The sequence below is a fragment of the Leopardus geoffroyi genome, chromosome B4 (genome assembly GCF_018350155.1).
Source record: "Leopardus geoffroyi isolate Oge1 chromosome B4, O.geoffroyi_Oge1_pat1.0, whole genome shotgun sequence".
NCBI lineage: Eukaryota > Metazoa > Chordata > Mammalia > Carnivora > Felidae > Leopardus > Leopardus geoffroyi.
In genome coordinates this window covers 76,718,024-76,735,350 of record NC_059341.1, presented here as the reverse complement: position 1 = coordinate 76,735,350, position 17,327 = coordinate 76,718,024, and the positions used below count along the sequence as shown (strand labels likewise).

Genomic DNA, 17,327 nt, shown 5'->3' with positions numbered 1-17,327 from the left:
TTTGCCCCCAAATCCTGAGGACCTCGGACACCCACACAGATGACCTTACGCATACCCACTGCATTCCCAATTCATTGTACTTCTCAACCCAAACGACCCATTCTTTCATTCTTTTCGATCCCTCGTTGTTTCTTAAAATCCAATACCCCACACACGCTCACACCAGAGTCCCCCCTTACTCCATTGTTTCCCTGGCCTGTGCTCTGGAAACCCCCCAACTCGGACCCGTGTGCTTCGGCCTGCCCCACTGACCCCAGAAGGCTTTCACCATCTGGGCACTCCGGGTCCCAAAGGGCTCACGTCCCCCTCCTGTCCATACCCCAACCCCCAACAACCACCCCCTCCGCCGTGCCCTCCCTCGAGCCCGCTCTCTGCACTTCTGTGGCCCCCTTTACACCCCACCAACCCCTCCACCCAGCACCCTCAGCCTCACCTACCCGGGGACCCCGCAGACGCCGCGTCCCCCCCAGTTCCGGGCTCTGCGTCCCGGACGCTCCGAGGTCTGAGAAAAGGAAAGGAGCTCCTCCGCCTCCTTCTCCTCCTCTTCTAGAGCGGCCGCCGTCGCCGCCTCGCTCCTCCCCCAGCTCTCCCAGAGCCGGACGCCGCCCCGCCCCCACCGCCCCTTTCCCGGCTTCGGCCGGGCGGCGGGCTGGGGATCGCAGCCGCGGCTGGGGGCCGGAGTGCCAGCAGATCCACACCGACCTCGCCGGGGCTCGCGCTGTTCGCCCCGCCCCGGAGCCCGCTCGGGCGCGTGCGCGCCAGCCAGCCAGCGCACAGGCGCGTGCTCGCGCCGGCGCGAACCCGACGCGCCGAGCTCGAGGCCGTTGCAGCCACCCAGCGCGCGAAGGCCGGGCGGGAGGCAGCCCGCGCGCCAGGGATCTGCGAGTGGAGAGGCGCCGGGCGGGAGGCGGGCTCCAGTCCGTCGGGTTACCGCTCCTCTCGAGACCCAGCCCCTCGCGCCTCGCAACGCCCGCCGGGTCGCGCGCCTCAGTTGAGGGTGCTCGGGCGTCGCCGGGAACTGGGAATAACGAGGAAGGGTAGGGATTGGAGGAGTGGGTCGGCAACAAACTAGATGAAAGTGGGGACGGGTAGTACTAGAGCATGTACCCACTTGCAGAACAGCCCAGGCCCACAAAGAGCCGGGCGGCGTGGGGAGTGGGGTAACAGCGCGCTCTGGGAGTGAAGGGCCGGAGCTGGAACTGCCGGAAAGAGCCGAAACTCTCCCGGAGGTTGCCGAAGGCGGGCGCATCGAGAGGAACCTTGCGAGGGGCTTTATAATATCTAGGTTCTCGCGGGGACGCGCGCTCTCAGGCCGCCTTGCCTTTCGCTGCTCACGACTCCGCCCCATGGCCTTCCAGCGCCTTCTCCTTTGCCTGCTTCCCGACCCAACTTTGACTCCAAAAGGCCGTTTCAGAGTCCCCGACCTCAGGCAATTCCCGGACGTCCGGACTTCGCGGCCGCTCAGCTTCCTGGGAGTCCGTAGAGGCCGGTGCGGGATCGAGGGCAGGATAACCTCTGGACTTGAAGGTTCTCTACCACGTATGCCAGACGCTGCCCAAGCCCATTTCTGAGTCGGATCTCTGGTTTGCTCAGCCGTCTACATTCCTCCGTGCGGCTGTGGTCAGGCCGCCAGTGAATCTTTCTGTTAAATATCCTTCTGACTTCATGATCAGATTCCCAACCTCCCCAGGGCCAAAACCGTCTGTAGTATTTGTGCAGCCTTCTACCCAGTGTCGTGAAAGTGTGAAGTACTCACCCCACCGTCAACTGGTCAGTGGTCGATTAGGAGCGGCCAGAGGCTGGGGATTTAGACAGCATTGAAAAGATTAATCAGGATCTGTCCCCATGTTCTTAGCTTTTGAGGCCAAAGCTTAAGGAACTCTGGACAGGCATCAGCGACAAACCTGGAAATGTATATGAGTATGTATAGCTAGACACCACAGGCACAGGTTTGTTTTCCAGATGTACATGCAGTCGCAGTACCTGCAATGAAGTAGTGTATGTAGTAGATCTCAGATAGCCAGATCTCAGATACCCAGAAGTTATCTCGTCCTTTGTGTTTAACTTTGCACGAGGTTGGAGGGTCAAAAATACCCCGCAGCCCACTGACCCCTGGCTAATAAAGCCTGGTCTAATCCAATCGTATCACTTACAGATCTAAACAAGCAAAAGACTAGGTCACCCAGCTAGCGAGGGCGTTATACATAGGTTGCTTACTATTGCATCTTTTCTCAAAACATTCAAATAGAAGCAAACTTTCCAAATATCTGCTTTCTTTTCATTCACTAAATTGAAATAAGTACCCAATGAGTGGTAAGCATTGTTCTAGGTTTTGGGTCACTTACAAAGAAGAATAAAAGCAAGATTATCCACAAGGAGAGTATCCTATTGTAAAGGAGGATAAAAGCTATTAAATAATTAACTATAATAGCATGTGAAAAGTGTCGAAACAAAAAGTGCAAAGTGTTGTAGGAACACAGGAATGAGTGACTAATTCTTCCACAATGTCCCTTCCTTCCCATACCGAGTAGAAATGGAATGCTATGACCTTGCTTAATGGGAAACTTCATGCTGCTGAAGAATGGTACCTGACCAAGAGAATCCAAGATCCCTTCCATAATGACAGATTTCACCTACCAAAAGTTGCCTAGAAAACTCTTCATTATAGGGCCCCTTGTTGCTGCAGAACCAATATTGTTTCTTTGGGAGGAAAATAAAGTCTACTTTTGGAAATCTCACAGTGTTAGGAAAGACATCTGATGCCTCTCCTAAGATAGCCAGTGGTCTAATGGGAGACAGTTTTTATATGCAGATATTCCATATGTAGATATATAGAAGGGAGGTGAGTTAAGGAGCATGCATAGGCCCAATCTATGAGAGCTGTCAAAGCATCACTGGAAACCTAACAATGTGAAGAATATCATATTTAACAGATCTCTAAGAGAGAATTCTGAGTGTAGTTTAAAGTGTGGTTGAAAGTGTGGGTCACATAGAGCATACAACTTGCTAAGTGGAGTTTGCAAGAGGGGTACTGTAACTCATGGCCCACTTTCACCCTTTCTCCATGCCACATTCTATCTCTCCAAAAAGACATTGAATAAATGTTTCAAAAATATCTTTTGAACCTGAATTATAAAGATTAATTTTATCTTGGTTCTTTACATATATGTTTTCTATTGTGTATGCATAATAAAACAAAATGATCATCGACTGCTTTGAAATAATTGCAAAACTCCATGCTGTCAGTGCAGAGCCTGCTTGGGACTCTCTCCCTCTCTCTAAAAACAAACTTTTTAAAAAAGGAAAGAAGTGCAAATTGTTTAAAGTCCATCTGTAAATTATACTGGAGGTACTGGAGGACAAGAAATGCTGTAATAAATTCGACATATAATACTTGTGACATACTCTGAAGAAAACACAAAAACAACCAAATTTCTGAAATGATTAAAGTGACTGCTAAGGATTGCAAAAGATCATTTTGAAACAACATCCATATGTCTCAGTTCAGCCTTAAGGGAATTAATTTATCCCAGGTTACCTAATGATCAAGTGGCAAAATTAGAACTAAGGATAAGTCATGACATAATCTTCATCTTGACAGATATATTTTGCAGATGTTAAAAAGACCTAATTTGACATGTTTTCAAATAGATCCTGGAAATCAAAATTTTTCTTATGTTTGTTTGAGTTGATAGTTTGTATCTGAAGTGATTGATTGTCAGATTCCATATTTTTATTAGGAAAAAAAAGAGGCTGAATTTAGTCTGAGAAACAAAAATTTTCCTCATTATCTTGGAGACTTGATAATTAATGACTGTAATTAACATGATTTTCTTAGAAGTGTCTGCTAACTAAAGTTGAAACTACAAACCACTATAGGCAAGAAGACCACCAGAGAATGTCTCATAAGGTGTACTTTTCTCTTTGATTGCCCCACCTCTAGTACCTAATAAGAGTATTCATGTGGGCAGACCAAACTTTGTGTCTTAGAAAATTAGCATCATGGAGTGCTAACTAGACCTGAAAAAACTATTCCAGTTGCAAATAAGTTTGGGAAACACTGGGTAAGATAAAGTTAAGCTAGTTTCTTTACATCCCAGAGCATTTAATTTGGTAATGTACTTTGTTAACAATCAAATGAATGCACTATATAGTATGCAGCTTTCCCCCAAGGAAGCTTTTTTCCCTAAGAGACTTCTGCATGGGATTCATGTTTCTTTGAACATTCATTTTCTAAAGTTCTATTAAATGGGTTTGATTAGGTCAGCATTTCCCATTTTACAGATAACAAAACTGAGGTACAAAGACAGGAGTAACATAGCCAATTGTATATCAGATGTTTATAGGCTCAGTTGGTTGAGCTTCTGACTTCGGCTCAGGTCATGATCTCACACTCTGTGAGTTTGAGCCCCGCATCGGGCTCTGTGCTGACAGCTCAGAGCCTGGAGCTGCTTCGGACTCTGTGTCTCCCTCTCTCTCTGCCCCTCCCCTGTTCATGCTTTGTCTCAAAAATGAATAAACATTAAAAAAAAAAAAAAAAAAAAGAGTGGCATCCATTAGCAACTAAGCCAGCCAGCTGCCGTGAATTTGCCCTTTAGTGACTTTGTTTCTATACATAAGGCCAATCAATAACTAATACTGCTTTACTATAAGTTTATTAATGGAATTTCAGCATGCTCCTTCATTTATACAGCGTGTCACCATTTTTTTTAAGTTTATTTATTTATTTTGAGAGAGAGGGGGAGGAAGAGGGAGAGGGAATCCCAAGAAGGCTCCACACTGTCAGTGCAGAACCCAATGTAGGGCTCAAATTTACGGACTGTGAGATCATGACCTGAGCTGAAGTCAGATGCTTAACTGACTGAGCCACCCAGGTATCCCAGTCTGTCACCATTTTTTAAAATTAATAATGACTAACCTCTGCAAAATGTTTTATTGTTTATAAAGCGCTCTCAACACATGGTCTCATTTGATTGTCTCAACATCTCTGTGATGCAGGCATCATTATTCCCATATAACAAATGAGAAAACTGAGGCTTTAAATTGTTAAGTAACATGTCTGTTGTTTGCATTGTTAAATATCCTGTTATTTGCATGGGGAGAAGACAGTCGCTGCCCTCAAGGGGCTTTGGTATAGTTAAAGTGACAAGACTTACAAACATGAGACAGAGAATGATTATGTAGCAATATGTAGGAAAATGCTTGATAGGATAGTCCAAACTTCACAAGAATACTGAAGGAATTCAAGGGGGAAAGATTACTGGAGATGGAATTAATCAGTGAAGGTATCATTTAGGGATAAACCTTAAGCTGGATCGTAAAAGAAGAGTAGAGATTTGGATTAGCAGAGAGGAAAAAGAATTATAGGAAAGAAGAGTGACATCAGCAAAGGCATGAACATGAGAACAGGAAACACACTGATGGAAAAGAATTAGAGTTGATAGGGAGATGGGTCTAAAATGATCAGTCTTTTGGCTGTGCAAGAAAAGTCAACTGCTGAGAGGCCATGGGTTTCCAGTCACTGAATATAAATAATATGACACCATGTGCCCATATGGAACAGCTATTTGCTTTCCAATCCAAAAGCAGTAAATTTGCACTCTCTGCCATGGACCCCAGGAGTGAAAAGGAGAAAGTATCAACAGAAGCCAAGTCCAAACTGGTGGTTATGGGTATATTTCCCCCATATCCTTCCTGTTCCTTTCTTTATACTAATTCATCTGAAAGGTGAATGACCTATTGATGCTAGGAAAAATGCCCCTTCAGGTGGTGCTCACAAAGTCAGACTCTCATGCTAAGTCAGTCACTGCCCAGCAGACGATCAATATTCCCCACAACATTTCCCAGTCCAGAAATGGGACTAAGGTATGGCACAGAATGGATTTAAAACGATTCCAACTTTCCCATACCGGGAACTGTTGAGACTTGTCAGTGAGGTTTAAACCAAGAAAATTGAAGGTCATACTTAAAGTTATAATAGTTTGCAAATAAGCAGATGGGCTAATGGAAAGGGTGGATGACAGGTGGGGAGAAGGAAAATAATTGGGAAGAAAAGAAAAATGAGAATAAAGAAAGAAACAAATTGGGGCACCTGCGTGGCTCAGTCGGTTGAACGACCGACTTCAGCTCAGGTCATGATCTCACAGTTTGTGAGTTCAAGCCCCGCATCAGGCTCACTGCTATCAGAGCAGAACCTGCTTTGGATCCTGTCTCCCTCACTCTCTGCCCCTCCCCCACTCGCAGGTGCACCCATTCTCTCTCTCAAAAGTAAATACAACATTAAAAAAATTGAGCAACAAATTATTGAAATGAAATCTCATGCAGCAGAATCCTACATAAATTTTTCGCTTTTGTTGTTCAAAACCCACCTTAACAAAACAAATGAATAAAACCAGGTAGTTGAACATATTTCAATCTTTTACGGTGACCAAGAGAAAGATGGCAAGGAACATGAAGAGAAACCAAAAAATCAGCTTCTCAGGGTGTGAACATCAAAAGCCAAAGCAGTGGTATGAAACGTGTGTTCAAGCAAAGCTCTCACATGAGACAGACTGCCTCAGAGTCCCCCAGGAGATCAAATGACATCTAGGAAACACATTTCATTTAGAGATTGCCCTGAATAATACCCAGATCCAACTTCACAGTTGCTCTCTCTTTCCCAACAAAAGAGGAGGACTGAACTCTAGTAATAAACCTACTAAGGAGGTATCACTACCAGATCCAAAAAAAAAAAAAAAAAAAAAAAAATGTGAAGGGACATATTTGACCCTTGCAACAGCCTTAAGGCGCCATCTGCAGTTCTTAGCTAAGACTGCAATAAACCCAAAGCTCCTGCTGGCTTGTTAGGACCACCTACTGGTAAAGAAAAGAGAAAACAAAGAAATACTAAATTCAAGTCAGGGAGTCCTCAAAAACCTCCTGGGTCCTAGAGTAGATGCAAGCATAGCTTTAAGACACAGTACCCAGGAAAAGATCTAAGGGCCTTCGTTGGCTATAAGCTCAATGAGCAACCAAAAAAGCTAATAAATTCTTAGACTGCTTGATTTCAAGGATGATATATTGTCCAGACCTTGAGAACTTAATAGCCCCACAGTACCCCGTTCTGTCTGAACACATCTGAGAATTGCATTTAGTTCTGGGCACAATTTAAGAGCAATATTGACAAGAGCCATAAAAATGTTCATACCCTTTGACCCAGTAATCCCACCCATGGGAATTTATTCTGAAATAATTCAAGAGAATAGATGAATTAGAAACATGAAGATATCGATGCAGCATTCTTGATAACAAAAAAATATATACATTAATAGCCTAAATGTCTCCCCAAAAGGGGAATATTATACAGCATTAAAATATAATGATACGCTATTTGAAAAGTTAAAATAAAAAACATAGAATGATAATGTATGCTACAACATGGATGAATCTTGAAAACATTATGCTAAGTGAAAAAAGCCAGACACAAAAGGAGACATTGTATGATTCCATTTATATAACATGTCCAGGATAGGAAAATCTATAGAGACAGAAAGTAGATTAGTGGTTGCCAAGGGCTGGGGGAGGGGAGAGCGGAGAGTGATTGCTAATGGGTATGGGGTTTGTTTTAGGGAAGGCAAAAACGTCTGAAATTAGCTAGTGGTGATAGTTGCACAACCTTATGAATATACTAAAAATCATTAAACTGTATACAAGGATGAATTTTATGGCATGTGAATTACATATCAATTAAATACATGTAAGTCTTCATAGAAATATATACACATATATATACATCTTCATAATAATATATAAAATGCTTATGATTCAGTGAGGGGGAAAAAGCAGTACAAAATTGTGTCCTTGATATGAGACAATCGTGTAAAAATTAATTATGTACATTTACAGATGAGGACTAAAAGGGAAAATGAATAGGTGGAGACAGCAAGGTGAATGTAGGTGAATTTTTTTATTTGGGGGGTGGGTGGGTAGCCATTATATTGTTCTTCGAGCAATTTAATATTTTCTTTTCTTCCCAAGACAGTGTCCACAAGAGGGCAGACAGAAGATGACAAACAGAATCATTTAGCACAAGCCTCAGCTGAAGAGTTAAGAACCCAGCATTCAGTGTGGAAAGCAATCTCAAAGGGCATGTAAGTCCAACTTCCTCCTATTACAAGGGACAGACTGCAGCCCAGAGTGGTAAAACGGCAGGCTGGTCCCCCAAGCGGTGGAGGTAGAAGCCTATGTCCGCACTTCTCCATCCGTCTCTTCCTACCAAACTACAGTGCTTCCTTAAACAAGGCAATTGTTTAATCTAAAAAAGAGAAGATTTCGAAGGATATGAGATGAGGGCAGCTGCTTATCAAGGAAGGGTTTTTGTTGTTGTTGTTGGGTTTTGTTCTTTGTAACAAGAGATGGCATATCTAGAAATTACAGGGAAGCAAATTTTAGTCCGATAGAAGAACTTAACGATTAAGGGTGTCCAAAAGGTGAAACAGGTAGCAGATTTCCAACTGAAGCCAATGCCAAAATGGAAATCTTTGAGGAAAGCTATTCTTCAGGTCCTGCACTGAATGAGCACTTGGCATAGAGGCCTTCTCACTTCCCTTCCAACTCTTTAAAAGGCCCTATACGGGGCGCCTGGGTGGCGCAGTCGGTTAAGCGTCCGACTTCAGCCAGGTCACGATCTCGCGGTCCGTGAGTTCGAGCCCCGCGTCAGGCGCTGGGCTGATGGCTCAGAGCCTGGAGCCTGTTTCCAATTCTGTGTCTCCCTCTCTCTCTGCCCCTCCCCCGTTCATGCTCTGTCTCTCTCTGTCCCAAAAATAAATAAACGTTGAAAAAAAAAATTTAAAAAAAAATAAATAAATAAAATAAAAGGCCCTATACATTTTTTATTTGTGGGAGTGGGAGAATATGAAATCATTGGATTTCATGAAATCTTCTTGGTTGGAGAATAAGGAAGACCTCACACTTGCTAATATCTTGGTTTATATAAATATAGAGTTATTTTATAGTGAATTTCTACTTACAGCTGATTTTCGCTATATCAGGTGCTTTGGGAATCACATCCCCAGAAAAGTCTCTTCATGATAATAATGTCCCAGCGTTGTTAGCAAAGCAGAATTCCCTTCCAGAAGTTCTCAATTCCCATAATTTTGTGCCATTTTTTTCTTTTCAAAAAATGGCTGGGCTATACCACTATGAGATATACGAACAGATGTCCCTGGAATGAGTGGGGAAGGAGTGTAGGTAGTCTAATCCTGATAAGGACTCAATTTCAGAACCCATTCATAGGCCAGGGCAAGAAGGAAGATGAAATCCAAATATGAGTCTTAACGAGTCTTTCCTACTAAGAGGTAATATGCCATAACATCTTTCTCACTTCTTACCATGTGCCCCAGCCCATACCTACAAAAATTTCTCCTGTGCAAAGTTTTAAACTAATCCACACTAAAGTAACCAATGTGGCTAAGAGGTGGACGGCAGATCACCATGCCATAGCATCTCAGAAAGTAGAAATACCTCTCTGTCCTGCAAAGAAGGACTGAGACTCCAGATGTCAGGGAATAGCCTCCCTAATCGAAATGAATCTGCCAAAGGGTGACAAGAGAGTTCTGCAAAGACAATCTGCAAGTGAAAAGGGCCATCTCACAAGCAGTGAGCTCCTTCCCATGAGATTCATCTTACCCTCAGAGTTGTCTCATTCTGAGGACTTCTGCTATCCCAACTGGCCCAGATGAGCTCTGACCCATTTTAAAACTACAGCCTAAGAACAGCCAAACACAAACCACTTCCCTGGTTCCCCATGAACAGCTAAAAAAAGGCTGGAATTTTTCCTTTTAAGTTGATTTGTTTATTTTGAGAAAGGGAGAGACAGACAGAGAGACTGAGAGTGTGACCAAGGAAGGGCAGGGAGAGAGGGAGGGAGAGAGAATCCCAAGCAGGCTCCTTGCTGTCTGTGCAGAGCCTGACATGAGGCTTGATCCTGTGAACCATGTGATCATGACCTGAGCCAAAAATCAAGAGTCAGACACTTAACTGACTGAGCCAACCAGGTACCCCTGGAATTTTTCTTAATTATAAAACAAGAGAGACAGAGAGTCTAGGAAAGAGGAGGTGAGGAAGAGGGACCATTTATATGCTACCACCACAACACAATCCATCATTCCTATTTACTTCTTTCAAATCCTTATTTGTAAGCATTCATACGGTGATTTGCAAGAAACCAAAAGGAATTTTTTTAATAGAAAATACACTAATACACTCTAGGAAACTTCAGCCTTACACGTAGAACCTTCATTCCATACCAATTAACTCCCCTAGACACCCAAGCCTTGTTTCCTTACATGGCTGAAAGGGGGAAAGGGTTATATTAAAGTTATATTTGCTCACTCTACATATGCTAGTTTCCTTATCCCAGCAACCCTTTAAGAGTACATACGATTATCTCAATTTTAGGGGAAACTAAGGCTCTTAGAGACTAAAGAAACCTAGGATCACACAGCTAGAAAATCATGAAACCACGTTAAAATCCTAATCCTAATCCTTCTGATTCTAAAACTCATGCTTAAAGTTGAAAGACAAGCCATAGACTGGGGGAGAATATCTACACCACATACGACAAAGAGTTAAGGTTCCTTACAAGCGAGGATACCAACAAAATAGATTTCACAAAGACAGGTAGGAGATAATTTATTTTTTTGGAGATAATATTTTTTTAAAAGCAGAAAATACTTATGTTCAGGCTTTCACTAAAGAGGACATGCAAATACCCAACAAAATTTGAAAAGATGCTGACCTTTACTATGAGTCAGGGAAAGGCAAATTAAAGTCGTCAGATACTATTCCTCACCCATCATCTTGGCAAAAATTTAAAAGAGTGATAACAGTCTATTCCAATTCCAAGGAAAGGGCCACTTCCTTACACTGCTGGAGGAAGTATAAATTACCAGAATATTTTCCAGAAGTAACCTGATACAGTATCAATGAAAATTTTAAATATACATTCTGTTTGACCTTATATTATCACTTATTGGAATCCAGCCTCAAAAAAACAAAAAGCACCAGTACACACATTTAAAGATATTTATTGTAGCATTGCTCATGTTGAAACAATAGAAACTGCTCCTGAATAGTTCTTTTTTTTTTTTTTTAATTTATTTTTGAGAGACAGAGAAAGTGTGAGTGGGGGCAGGGCAGGGAAAGGGAGATAGGATCTGAAGTGGGCTCTGTGCTGACAGCAGAGAGCCTGATGTGGGGCTTGAACTCACGAACTGTGGGAATTTTGTTGGAATTTTAACCGACTAAGCCACCCAGGTGCCCCAATAGTTCCTATTTTAATAAATTAAAGTGTAGCCATATTTTTGTAACAAAAGTTGATAACAAAATTTGAGAATAGTAAAATATTTTCCAAATTAAGTAAAGCCCCTAATCACTCTTTTGTTCCTTTTCCCTAATAGACTATTTTTAATATATTTACATTGTGCAGAAGTAGTACTAGATATCATGTTAATAAGTGACTAATCAATGGTCTATGAAAATACCTCATTAAAATTCCATGTGATGATTTCACAGATTCTAAGTATTTTTCAAAAGAAACATATCAATTTTTGGCAACTTTACAAAGGTGTAAAAGTTAATTTGGCCTTGAAATCATGGTATATAAATTCACTGGTAGGAGCACCTGGGTGGCTCAGTTGGTTGAGCATCTGCCTTTTGATTTCAGCTCAGGTCATGATCTGGAGGGTTCATGAGATCGAGCCCTGCACTGGACCCCGTGCTGATAGCATGGAGCCTGCTTGGAATTCTCTCTCTCTCTCTCTCTCTCTCTCTCTCTCTCTCTCCCTTTCTCTGCCCCTCCCCCTGCTCATGCTCTCTCTCTCTCTCTCTCTCTCAAAATAAATAAACTTTAAAAAATTCATTAGCAAAAACTGTTCAAGTTTTGTTATATATGAATACAAAGAAAAACACATCTACAAATTTCATTCCTCTCAGTTGATCAGATGAGACCAGATTTTATTTTAATCTGCAAAGAGTATTAGCCAAAATAATAATTCTACTTTAAAATATATGTGTGTGTGTGTGTGTGTGTGTGTGTGTGTGTGTATATATATATATATATATATATATATATATATCTCACTCAGAGTTAATTTCCCGAAAAAAAAGTTCGAGGGATCACACAAACACAAAAGAAGAGCAAGAAAACTGGAGTAAAGTATATAAGTTTAACATCATGTTCCGGTTCTCCAGTCTTCCTATCCAACCTAGACGTTTCTTCCACACTTGGCTAGTTACATGGAAATTAAATAAGACCCTGTTGAGATACTCAAGCACTGGTTCCCTCAGTTTCCCCAAAGCCCTCATAAAGGCACATGAAATATAAAATCGTAAATTTTCCCATGAGTCCCCATCAAACAATGTCATCTGCCCCTTCTCCAATGTTCCAGTGTACTCCACTTATAATTCTTATGACACTTAGTTCAAAACGCTGAAGGAGGTGAACTTGGATATCTGTGTATGTTATATCCCCCACCAGACTGTAAGCTCCTAGGCAGCAGAGTATGTAGTTCAGGGTCAGGGGGAGACCTGAGAATTCAGCCAGTGCAACCACCCAAGCAAAATCTCAGGGCTCCCTACAATACTTCACCAAGCAGAAAAGTTTGCGATAGCGGTACTACCCCCACTCCACGGCAGCTTGTTCCTTCTTAGGAAAAGTGGATCTCCTAGAAAGCTCTCCTATAAATAGAATTAAGATATTTTTCTGCAATTTTTCTCATTTAACCCCTCTCTTACCCATTGGTAATCTACAGATCAAATCCCTATTGCCACAGGACAGCTTGTGAAATATGAGAACCTTCATATTTTTCCTTCAATCTCCTAACTCAGTACTTTGCATATGAAAGAAAGAAAGAAAGAAAGAAAGAAAGAAAGAAAGAAAGAAAGAAAGAAAGAAAGAAAGAAAGAAAGAAAGAAAAAAAGAAAGGGGAGAAAGAAAGAAAACGAGAGAAAGAGAAAAGAAATTGTTAAACAATCTTCTTCCATCGCTCATCAATGTACCAGGGTGGGCAAGGTTGTATATTCTCTAAAAGATATTTTTATTGGTTTTATAACATGCCTTTAATTTCACTATCTAGTTTTAGGAAGAACTTATCAGGAATACAATAACCGACAATTGAGAAATTCAAAACAGAAACGTTATTCCACTACAATAGCTTTCTCACTCCTTTAAGGTTTTCTCATCTCCACTGCAAACAGACCAGTTCTTCAATGCTGTTGGAATGCCTGTGTGGGCAAAGCTGGGTTGGGACAAGCTGCTCAGCTCTGCCAGAAGAGTCCACCCTCAAGGGGCAATTTCTTCTCACCTCCAGGATCCCTTGGGCTTTCTGGGCTGACTCAGGGCTTCATATGCAGCCTGGATCTCCAGGAAGTGCCTCTGAGCCTCCTCTGTCTGGTGTCGGTTGTGATCAGGGTGCCAGATCTTTACTAGCTCCCGGTATCTTCGATGTATTTCTTCATTTGTTGCCCCCTCTGAGACACTCAAAACCTTAGGGAAACAGAAGGTGAAAATTAGAATTCCATACGTTTCAGAGAACCTGGGTCTCTCCCCACTTCCTTGCTAAATCAGGCTGTGCTATCTCTGGAGTCGGCTTTTACTTGCCTGAGAGAAAGGCCCAGAACCTCAGATTAGAATTCCAGCCTTTTTTCTTGTTTTTTTTTTTTTTTTTTGAGTTTATTTATTTATTTTGAGAGAGACAGAGACAGTGCAAGTGGAGGAGGGGCAGAGAGCAAGGGAGAGAGAGAACCCCAAGGTGACTCCATGTCATCAGCACAGAGCCCAATGCAGGGCTTGAACCCATGAAACAGCGAGACCATGACCTGAGCCGAAACCAAGAGTCAGACGCTTAACCGACTGAGCCACCCAGGTGCCCCTAGAATTCCAGCCTTTTGAAACATGGGCTAGCTCTGGATCTGATGGCAAGAACCAAGCTTTGCTTTGAACCACAGCTGCCCGTTTTCTAACCTGGGACTTCGCCATCCTCACAAGATCTCTTCCGTGAAAGAGAACTAAGCATATATGTCCACCAAAGACATGTACAAGAATGTTCACAGCAGCTTTATTTAGAATGGCCCCAAATTGGAACTAACCTAAATGTTCATCAACAATAGGAATGGATAGATACCGTGTAGTATATTTATACAATGGCATACTACACAACAATGGAAACAATTTATAAATGTTACAGTACTTATTCATAGTGCATGCAACAGTATGAATAAATCTCACGAACATAATGTTGAATGAAAGAAATCAGACATGGGGTGCCTGGCTGTCTCAGGCATGTGACTCTTGATCTCAGGGTTGTGAGTTCAAGTCCACGCTAGGTGTGGAGCCTACTTTAAAAAAATAAAATAAAAATAAGTTAATTTAAAAAGGAAAAAAGTCAGGGGCGCCTGGGTGGCTCAGTCGGTTGAGCATCCGACTTCACTTCAGGTCATGATCTCGCGGTCCGTGAGTTCGAGCCCCGCGTCGGGCTCTGTGCTGACAGCTCAGAGCCTGGAGCCTGTTTTGGATTCTGTGTCTCCCTCCCTCTCTGACCCTCCCCCGTTCATGCTCTGTCTCTCTCTGTCTCAAAAATAAATAAATGTTAAAAAAAATAATAATAAAAAAATAAAAAGGAAAAAAGTCAGACATAAAAGTATATACCGAATGATTCCATTTGTATGAAGTTCAAGAATGGACAAAACTAATCTACGGTAATAGAAGTCAGAATAGAGATTCTTCCAAGGAAAGGAGTCTAGAGCGAGAAGGGACACAAGGGAAACTTCTTGGTGCTGGATGTATTCTATACCTTGGTTTGAGTGGTGGTTACATAGATGTATACATAAAATGCATCATCAGCATACGGCCCAACACAGGGCTTGATCTCACCACTGTGAGATCACGACCTGAGTCACTATCAAGAGTCAGATGCTTAATTGACTGAGCCACCAAGGCACCATATATGTTATATGTTACTTTATATATGTTACACCTCAATAAAAAGTAAACAATATATACCTATCTTTTCCCACTCACTGTTAGTGACCCTGTACCTTCACCCATTGCACACAGAAGCCCAAAGAAAGAACTCTCACTCCCAGACAGGAATGAGAGGGAACAAAGACTTACCTGGTAAGCCAGCTGACGCTTCTCATCCTGAAAACTGTTAACAAACTCATAGAGCTTCTCCCACTCACGGAAGGAGTTGTTGCTGAAACCAGGATCCCCCACCAGCAGCCTCCAGATCCGGTAAGGCAGAAGGAAGACAGACTCTGTGATGCGGCCAAGGAGGGGGAAGAAGCTGAACCAACTCAAAAAGGAGCCAAGGGTCTCTGCCACATAGCTAAGGGTGGCTGCTGTGTTGCAGAAGGTGCTATAGGCTAGTGGGCCTGTGAAAGCAAGGTAAGCCAAGCCCAGACGGTAGAGCCGGACACTGAGTGTTTCTGACCCAACTGAAGTCTTATAGCGGCGATGCTTCTGGGCTGTGATGCTGGCAGCCAAGCTGATGGGAAGGATGGCTATGGGGCGGCCGTAGAAGATAGGGGAAATAAGAAATGCTGCCCCTAGCGTATTCTTAAAGTCTGAGGTCTGGTTGCCAACAGCAGCCACAAGCAAGACCCCTAAGCCAACTGCCAGTGGGAGGCCCACAATATAGAAGTTGGCCATGAAAGAAAGGCTAATGAGAGCCACCAGGCCAAAATAGATGCCCACTATCACCTGGGCAACAAAGCGAATGAAACTGAGAGGGGGTGTCCTCCCTACTGAGCTCTGCCTCTGCCTCTGGGTTCTGTTGGCCTGAGCTACAAAGCTGGGGAGCTTCCAGAATTCCCAGAGCCAGCCCAGCCCGCCACCCCCCAGGGTAAGCATCCAGAGCAGTGCATGAGTGTCCCTCCCCAGGTACAGGTGGTGGAGCCCAGCAGGGCCTCCTACAGCCCAAAGGGCATAGGTCACCAAGAGCCCTTTGGCCATCCTTTAGGTAAAGGGTGTCAGATCAAGTCCAGTGGCACCTGACATACTGCCCAGAGTGCAGAAATCTGGGGTCATCTGTGAGAAACATGGCTGTCATGGTTCCAGACCCTAGGAGATGAAAAAAGCAGTCATAAGACTATCTCCAGGCCCCTAAGAGTAACCATTTCTCCTTCCAATAATAAGTGCAGATCTTCCTGAGTGTCCCTGAAATGCGGATTCTCCCATACCCTTTGGTCTGGCTCCTCATTTCTGTTTGTTTGTTTTTTAAGTTTATTTTCGAGAGAGAAAGAGAGAGACGGAGAGCACACAAGCAGGGGAGGGACAGAGAGGGAGGGAGACACAGAATCCAAAGCAGGCTCCAGGCTCTGAGCTGTCAGCACAAAGCCGGATGCGGGGCTCCAACCCACAAATCACCAGACCATGACCTGAGCCGAAATCGGTGGCTTAACCCACTGAACCACCCAGGCGCCCTTCATTTCTGTTTTTTATAAGCACAGCCAACTCCAAATTTAAGGGAGAAAAATGTTTTAAATGCTTTCAGTTGGTTTAGAACTCAGCACATGGACAGAAAAGCAGAAGCTTAAATTTCGGACCACTGGTTCCTGGAATGATTCATGGGAGAATGGAGTGAACAGGAGTGAACAGAATGCCCTTCTAAAGTGCCCACACATTTTGAAAGTCCCCTGGCATCCCTAGCCCTCCTCAGACTCGCACTATGGCCGCCCTCAGACACATGGCCAAGGTTCCTCTCCAGCCTTCCCATCTCTCCAGGCCACGAAATCTTCCCACAAATCAAATTTGAAAGAGGTCCTGAAGTCCCTCCACTTAAACAGTTCTGTTAAACTAACGTTTTGACCTAAACCCTGGCACTCCATAGTTCAACTACCTCCTTCCAGGGCAGACTTGGAGTCTCTCCAAAGAGGCCGGTTGAACCCCCAGAATACCAAGCCAGATGCCAACGTGTGCCTGCCAGCATCTCCCCCCTAGTAGGCCTCATGACCACCAGCCAGTTACTCGCTAGTCCCAGGGTGGACTGCCGTACCTGGGTACCCCGGCTCCCAGACCCCGTCAGACCAGTCATTTCCTTTGGCTACAGAGTCAAAATGGCCCCTGTCACTCCGCTCTCACTTCCATCCAAATGGACTTTGTCTTTCTGTGTTTGCTGTGTCACGGAAGTGGGGCCGTCCGGGTCAGGCCCCTCCCTAAGCACCCCCCCCCACACACACACACACCCGGTCCCCTTGGGATCACCTTTCAGCCTCGGCTCCTCTCGCCCGCCCTGTCGGGTAAACCCGGTGTGAGACTCTCAGGGCGAATCCAGCCTACCCAGGCTGGC

At 43.7% G+C, this 17,327-nt stretch overlaps 2 protein-coding genes across 2 annotated transcripts in view; both read right to left on the bottom strand.

Moving 5' to 3' along the window:
• The window catches only part of LOC123591378, a 76,057-nt gene extending 71,661 nt beyond the window's left edge, over nucleotides 1–4,396 (bottom strand). The window contains exon 1 of the mRNA XM_045465646.1: nucleotides 438–4,396. Coding sequence (XP_045321602.1) covers nucleotides 438–1,348 — 911 coding nt within the window. The 5' untranslated portion in view covers nucleotides 1,349–4,396. The remainder of the gene's footprint in view (nucleotides 1–437) is intronic.
• Nucleotides 4,397–11,963: 7,567 nt separating this feature from the next.
• Nucleotides 11,964–17,162, bottom strand: DNAJC22 (DnaJ heat shock protein family (Hsp40) member C22). Its single transcript, XM_045463675.1, has 3 exons — nucleotides 17,034–17,162; nucleotides 15,152–16,099; nucleotides 11,964–13,525 (listed from the first exon to the last, which is right to left on the bottom strand). The coding sequence occupies exons 2-3, from the start codon at nucleotides 15,989–15,991 to the stop codon at nucleotides 13,340–13,342; spliced, it is 1,026 nt and encodes a 341-aa protein (XP_045319631.1). The 5' UTR covers nucleotides 15,992–16,099; nucleotides 17,034–17,162; the 3' UTR covers nucleotides 11,964–13,339.
• Between the last annotated feature and the right edge of the window lie 165 nt (nucleotides 17,163–17,327).